The sequence below is a fragment of the Zea mays genome, chromosome 3 (assembly GCF_902167145.1).
Source record: "Zea mays cultivar B73 chromosome 3, Zm-B73-REFERENCE-NAM-5.0, whole genome shotgun sequence".
Taxonomy (NCBI): domain Eukaryota; kingdom Viridiplantae; phylum Streptophyta; class Magnoliopsida; order Poales; family Poaceae; genus Zea; species Zea mays.
In genome coordinates, this window is record NC_050098.1 from 15,004,928 (window position 1) to 15,012,170 (window position 7,243).

The 7,243-nt window shown below is 47.1% G+C and overlaps 1 protein-coding gene across 4 annotated transcripts; it reads left to right on the forward strand.

The window, feature by feature from the left end:
* Positions 1-1,411: 1,411 nt before the first annotated feature.
* On the forward strand, positions 1,412-7,027 carry LOC103649729 (E3 ubiquitin-protein ligase MBR1). 4 transcript variants are annotated; one of them, XM_023301936.2, is made up of 9 exons: positions 1,568-1,810; positions 2,853-2,888; positions 3,009-3,084; positions 4,545-4,667; positions 4,754-5,422; positions 5,596-6,029; positions 6,120-6,218; positions 6,318-6,464; positions 6,592-7,027. In XM_023301936.2, exons 4-9 carry the CDS (start codon positions 4,577-4,579, stop codon positions 6,715-6,717), a joined length of 1,566 nt encoding a protein of 521 aa, XP_023157704.1. In that variant the 5' UTR covers positions 1,568-1,810; positions 2,853-2,888; positions 3,009-3,084; positions 4,545-4,576; the 3' UTR covers positions 6,718-7,027. The 4 variants fall into 4 exon arrangements, with proteins under 4 accessions (XP_020405602.1, XP_020405600.1, XP_023157704.1 ...); XM_020550011.3 differs by lacking the exon at positions 2,853-2,888 and having other exon boundaries at positions 1,417-1,810; XM_020550013.2 differs by lacking the exons at positions 2,853-2,888; positions 3,009-3,084 and having other exon boundaries at positions 1,412-1,810.
* Positions 7,028-7,243: the final 216 nt, after the last annotated feature.

Sequence of the window (7,243 nt, forward strand, 5' to 3'; positions counted from 1 at the left end):
AGTCACGAGCGAGCGCCGTGCTGGCTGGCCGGCCCGGCCCCCATCTTATACAGCCGCATGGGTTCGCGTACTACTACCGCCGGAGACGTGCGCAAAAACGCGATAGGTAGTACCCAAGCCGTGAACCGTGGGGCATTAGGCTATCTCCAGCAACGTCCTCTAAATTTCATCCTCTAAAGGAATATTCTCTGTACTTTACAGCACTCTCTAAATGATTCTGTACTCTATATTTTCTCCATCTCCAACAACATCCCCTAAATTCGATCCTCTATATCTTATATACTCTCTAATGTACCAACTTAAATATAATTTATTGTTCGGGGCCAGCTTGTCTGACAACGTTGCGTGTCTTCAGGAGTGAGCGCTAGTGGGAGTGTGGGACCACCTCAGCGTGGCAAGGAGAGAGAACTAGCGTTTAGCGGATACCAGAGAGCCGCTACCTTTGGGGTGTGCAAGTACATCCTTTAAATTTAGAGGAAGATTTAGCGCTCCTTGTTGGACGGAGACAGGAGATCGTCGTCCGCTAAATTTAGCGAACAGAACTATTTAGGGGTTCTTGTTGGACACAGCCTTACTATTATACAAAGCGAGGAAAGGAAGGAAGGACCGAAGGAAAGAAAGGCTCTCTCTCTCTCTGCGTCTCTCGGGAGTCGGGACTGTTCGAGGGAATGCCAAACCGGCGCGACGGGACTTGTCATCGCTCGGCTTCGGTGGCGTGTGGCGTCCCGTCCCGGAGTCAACCTGTGCAAGTCTGCGCGCCTGCCTCTGCTATGCCTTGCCCTGCCCAGCGCTCATCTGCTTCTGCTCTGCTCTGCTCCTGGCGCCGGGCCAATCGCAGCACCTCCTCCCACTTTCCCCGTTCTCTCTCTTCCTTCCTCTCCGCCAGCCACACCCACACGGTATTCCTCCCTGGGCCAGCCAGTCAGTCCTCTCCTCGCATCGCACGCCGAAAACGAAAGAAACGCAAAGATAAGGGCAGGCACCACCACACCCCCACCCCACCGCCGTGCCTACTACTAGTAAAACCCTTTGTATCGTGGCGTGCGTCCGCGACACATGCCGTCCGCGTCGCCAGTCAAACAAACGCCCCCACACACACTGCTACCTCTACGGGCCACCAATGGTTCGCGTCACGTCTTACCGCATCTCCCTCCCTCTGCCTGCTTCTCCTCCCTCCCATGTCCGACTCCAACCACGTGCTACGCTACGCCCATCCACACCAAACACCGCATCGGAGCACGTGTCGACACGGAGAAGGGCCCCCCCTCGGCGCCACTGACCCGTGGGCCTGGCCAGCGGGGACTCCAGAGACAGAGAGAGGGGAAAAAAAGAGAAAAGTTCCACGTACAGTACAGTACGCTACCCAGGAAGGGGACCTTTCGTTATCCTTCCTGCCTGTCGTAAAAGCCGAGCCGTGGGGCCAGCCAGCCAGCCCAAGCCCGACACGGAGCGGTGGGGCCCGCCCCGCTTCCGTTCTCGCCGGAAGCCGGGATCCTTCCCGTTCTCCGCCCGCTCGTCCGTCCGTCCGTCCGTCTGCCCGCTGCTATAAATACACGGCTCGTCACCCTCCCCGCTCCCGTTCGTTGCCGTCCCCCCCCCCCCTCTCGGGTCACACATACGGGCTGGCAATTCTCTGCTCCCTGCTTCGTTTTCCAGCGGCCACGCACGCGGTCGGGTTGCGTTTGCGTCTCCCCTCCGGCACCCAAGCTTCCGTCACCTCTTCCTTCCCCAAGCCGTCGGTCTCCGCCGCTGGCCTGCCGGGTGGGACTCGGCGTGGGCGCGCCTGGACCGGACCGGACCCGCCCGCGAGGTACTACGCCACCACCCTCGATCCAGCTGTTTCCCCTCTGGTTCTCGCGCGATGATCGGCGGCGTGGTCCGTGTAGAGATGCGCCTCGACCCTGTATCACCCCCCCCCCCCCCCCCCCCCCGGCCCGCCTTGCCGCCGGGATTTTTGGCGCTACAGCCGGCGATTCGACGCGCTGTGTTTCTGATGAGTGCGAGGCGCGCTTTAGAATTGTTGAGCCGTGCAGAGATCTCCCCCCCCCCCCCCCCCCCCCCCCCCCCGTTGATCCAATCGGCCTGCTTGTTGTTTATTAGTACCTATGTGGGATTGCAAATTGCATGATTAGGGGACGTTTCCTTTTTTGCAAATTGCATGATTAGGGGACGTTTCCTTTTTTTCTTCTGGTAAGCCATCATGAGCTACCATAATTCGTTTCCGGATAGGGTACAATTAATAGGCAAAGTTTGCTTCTTTTACAGCCCAACCTGTGCTTTCCGTTTAGTGGATGCACTCCCTTTTTATTTGGGATTTTTGAATCTGAACTAGGGGCACAGATTTAAAAATACACCCCCTTTTTTTTGCCCCCCCCATAAGCAATACTGTCGTACCTATACGAATCGTCGTAATTGTTCATCGAAGGTTACCATTTATATGTCTTCTGCATCTTCTACTTACCTCAGTTCGTAAGAGTAACTCCAATAGTTATGTAAATTTTAGCTCTCTAAATCACATATTTAAGAAGTTGCTAAATGGCTTTTGGAGTAAAAAGATGTGAGTTCTGCAATAGTTCTCTAAATATAGGTTGTAATTTTGTTTTGTATTTATCCACCTAAAAACTAAGTCACAAAAACTATATAATGCAGTCAACATTTTTGTTTAGGGAGTTGTTAAATAGTTGCTAAATGTAGAGAGAAAATGAGGTTAGATGACAAGTTGTTAAATTTAGAAAGTTAATTTAGAGAACTGTTGGAGAATAGTTTTGTGTGTGTCGACTGTCGAATCAAATTTTATTTTTATTTTTTAAAAATGGCAAAAAAACTTTATTTATATTGGAATGCCTGTCCAGGATGGTCCTACTGTTTCAATCCAAGCTACCCCTTGGGTACGTCGTATCTGCTTTTGACATCTTAGGTTCCATCGACGGAGAATGTGCTATAAAACTCCAGATAGATGGGTCTGATGGGTGTTCGCATTTGCCTTACTTGATTAACTACTCAAATAGGATGCGGAGATGCTAAGTAGGAATTCTTCTCGGACCTCCACCAAGCACCTGTTATCTGTGTATGCGGAGAAGTTAGGTAGGAATTCTTCTCTGACCTCCACCAAGCACCTGTTATCTGTGTACTCCATGCATCATTGGTGTTATCCTCTCGCTGTATTTGGATTTGCTGGTTGTGTTTTCGCTACTTGAGGCATCTGATTTTTTTAATGATGTTCACTGGAAGCATTGTTTGTTTGTCATTTATTCGGTTGGTTCTGTGATGTGTTGATTAACCCTTCCCCTTTAGGATTTAGATTTATATTATTATATTTGCTGCCTTATCACCTTGGTTCTAATCCAGGTTTCTGTTTAATTATAGTGTAAACATGAATTCGACATTGTCATTTGTACGATGATGTTAGACTGCAGCGAATATTGGTAAACCGTAGTGCTTATTTAGTGTATCTTTAACATTTTTTTTGGTTATGTGACTGATCATGCATAGGGAAGGTGTTTTCTAACCTCTCAGCTATGTAAATTTGGAAAGCAAGAACTGATACACGAGAAAAACTACTTCAGCTTGTCCTCAGCTTTGCATGCTTGCTCTGATTAATATTTGCAAGACGAACCTTATCCGAAAGAAATCCAAGCTAGTTATCTGTTGAACTTGGTGTAGGGTGGATTTACCAATGACCAGATGAAGGGCAGAAGCTCACCCGCCAGTAATTTTAGGAATGTCATAGTTTGGTCCCTCTGGGCATGTACCGTTTGAAGCCTTTCTTCTCTCATTTGCATCTGCCTTTTCTTTTTATAGTTTGCTTGTTTGTGCTATGTAAAGCAAAACTAATTTTGTTTGATTTCTTACTAAGAATGTATACAAAGTTTGGAAGGAATAATGTGATATACATTGTGTTTGTAAATCTATTTGATAGAGTGCCTGTTTATAAAAAAATGTTAATTTTCTAGTTTTTGGGGCCTTTATGCTATATTTGAAATTCTACTTGACATTATCATGGATCATTTTCGCTGTAAGGTTCCATGTAGCTGAGTTTAGATAATTTCCTTTGTCAGTTTGTATCTTGTACTATCATTGTGGGTGATAAGGACACTTTCAAGTGCTAAGGTCTGTATTCTGTTGTCTATTTACCAGCTGTTTACCTGTCAAGGGATGTGAATGATTCAGCGTAAAACCTTATAGTGCATTTGCTTGTCAATTACGGAAGAATGATTTGGACTGCATATATTTCACAATGCACATGTCTCATAAAGGGTGTTTCTTCCATGTTTTTGGTGTGATCTTTCAGTTGTATGAATTGATTGAAATTCTGAATTCTTGTGTTGTATATCCATGTACTGGAAATCAAACATTGAAGATTGAACATGGAATGAACTTGAACGATTTTGGTACTTGTTTTGTGATATCTTACACACAATATATGTAGTGCCATATTTTGGAATGAACTAGTTTGTGATAAACTTCGTGGCAACACATGCTTTCATTTGAGTCTGGTTACGTGATACCAAATTATTGATATCCATTTTGTTTTTCATCTCCAGATTATTAAGTGCAGTTGGGCCTGACTTGTTTTATGGCTCGAAATAATGAGGGCCATCTCGAGCTGCCAGAGATGGATCAAATTCAACCCAAGAACATCCCACACAATGAATCACTGCCTCTAGGTAGCTGGACTGACTCAAGTACTCTTTACTTGTTTAAATTTTATCGAAATGTGTGATAAAATAAATAACATTTTTTCTAATCTCAGGCCAGAAGCTTCTCCTGCATCATGGAAGTGATGCGCCCCTTAGAATTGGTCATTCAAGTCATGGAAATATGGGACTTAGAATAAATGATCTTCCATCTTCAAGTCGCACTGTGCAGACTCTAGGTTATAGAGTTGGGAACCCAGGAACCTCGCATGCTCCCTTTGTTCATTTTCATGCTGGAAGTTCTGGTAGCCATTTACCAGACCCTGCTGTGAATTATCCACATAGGTCTGAGGAAGGCTTCGCTCCAGTGGGTTCCCATATGGACAACAGAAGGGCTGCAATGAAGCGAAAAGGTCCCAGTGTACACCCTGCAGGGATCAGTGCTACTGGTTATTATGTTGGAAGTTCTTCCAGTACTCAGCCATCTAACTCTGTGCAGCCAAATGCAGCTCCACTTGCTGAGCCCTTTCTCCGTCAAATACCTTTAAGCATTGACCAAAGTGGTTGGGATATCCAACACTTGATTCACCAAGAAGGGTTTCAGAGGAATGTGAGAGCACGCCACAGTAGTATTCCATTAGTACCCAGATCAGCTTCAACATACCCATTAAACATAAACAGTGTTCATGTGCCGTCATTCGGTTCAACCGCAAGTGCTTCCTCAAGTGCACCAGTGGAAATGAACCAAGTGCCTGTTTCTTTGCCAACAAGAACTCTACCATCAGGTTAGTATTGGTAGGAGCTGCTTTCATGAATTGATTTAAAACATGATGCGAAACGTGACTTTTGAGTCTGAACTGAACTATCCATTTTGTTTTAATTGATAGCAGTTTCTGCTATTGATTTAGTTTACCATTGTTGATACTTAAATAGTGCAGAAAATTTTATGGTTTTGTAGGTGCACCAGGTATGACTAGCAGGGTCCCAACAGGGAGGGCTTACTATCCTGTGGTTGGAAGCAGCAGCAGCAGCTCAAGTGTTGGTGCTGTCCCAACTATCCACGGATCATCTGGCGCTGCAATGTTTGCTAACGGTGGCTATGTTCCTAGTAGTGTTCATGCTGGAACTGTTCCGATCTTCCCTAACCCAGCGCCTGCTACTTCATCTGGCTCCAGAGCCATGCCCCACCAGATGGTCATTCAGAGTCATCCAGCTGCTACTTCCGCAGCAACATCTACATCCATGCGGACCGCCCAACCATCATTACCTGCCAGAACCGCAGCGGCTTCCAGACATGCAAGGCATGTGTCAGCAGGGCTTGCCAACAACGGAAGGTACAGAAGGGCCAGGAGCTCTTACTACAGGCTTCATCCATTGATGGTAGAGGCAGAGGTAGATAGCCTTTTTCTTCCCTACTGTTTCAATGAAGTTGAGTTTAAGTCTTTGTCGAACCTGAAACTGATGTTGCTGCTGGTCGTGAAGCGGTTCATGATGGACCACTTGGTCTTCTACGAATCGAGAGCAGCAGCTGCTGACCCCCACAGGGACATGAGACTGGACATTGACAACATGAGCTACGAGGTAAGCGGCGGTACTGCGTTTTCGCTGTTCCGACTGTGTCTTGTTCCGGAAATTTTGAAAGATTTCTTAGTAACTAATGTTTTTGTCGTCCGTCCATAGGACCTGTTGGCTCTGGGAGAAGCTATGGGCAATGTCAACACAGGCCTGGCCGATGAAAAAGTTTCCGAGTGCGTGAAAGAAGTGGTCTGCTGCAGTTCTGACCACACGCAGATGGACCAAGACGACGGAAGCTGCGCCATTTGCCTGGTATATTTCATCAAACACGTTCCTGTTAAAGACACGCTTATTACCATTACTACTCACTCAACCATGGCCCCCGAAATCTGCTGGACTCTACTTCTACTGACCGACGGATGCGTTCGTTCCCCGACAGGAGGACTACAGAGACAAGGAGGCGCTGGGAATACTCAAGTGCAGGCACGACTTCCACGCCGGCTGCATCAAGAAGTGGCTGCAGACGAAGAACTCGTGCCCGGTGTGCAAAGCGGCCGCGGCCTAGTAGGGAGGGACACGCCAGATGAGGAGGAGGAGGAGCAAGCGACTGTTGCGCTCGATCCGATTCATTTTTAGGCTCAGGTCAAGATGTATGCCGTCTCATTCTTTTTTTTCCCATCCTCCTAGCCAGGGCAGCCGTGTAAATAGATGCTCTTATGGGATTAACTATTTTCTCTTGGGTTACATTGGCCCAGATTCTTTTGTTGTATTTAACAATAACAACCCAGTTGTGGAAGACTGGAAGGTATTGATCGTCAAGTGGTTATACATTAGTCTCATGTCGGGGTTTTCGGATCCGCCGACACTTGAAATTAGTTGCGAGGTATACCTCTTTTGGACGGTGAAGTTTGGTACACGGAATCTTAGTTGTGGAGGCGAAGTTACAATTTCTATGGTGAAGCTGCTTAGGGGCAACTTCTGTCTGAAGTTGTTCTTTTTCTTTTTCCCTATGGACTTCAATTGTTTAGAAGCATCTTGCTTGGGGGATCATCCGAGAGGGGGCTTGCTGACCTGAGATGTTCGTGCATGTA

Excerpts from the sequence above, each read along its gene's own strand:
- LOC103649729 (XM_020550013.2), top strand. The coding sequence starts at position 4,577 with ATGGCTCGAAATAATGAGGGCCATCTCGAGCTGCCAGAGATGGATCAA. Across the intron at positions 5,423-5,595 it reads AACAAGAACTCTACCATCAG|GTGCACCAGGTATGACTAGC; the intron begins GTTAGTATTGGT and ends ATGGTTTTGTAG. Across the intron at positions 6,219-6,317 it reads TTGACAACATGAGCTACGAG|GACCTGTTGGCTCTGGGAGA; the intron begins GTAAGCGGCGGT and ends GTCCGTCCATAG.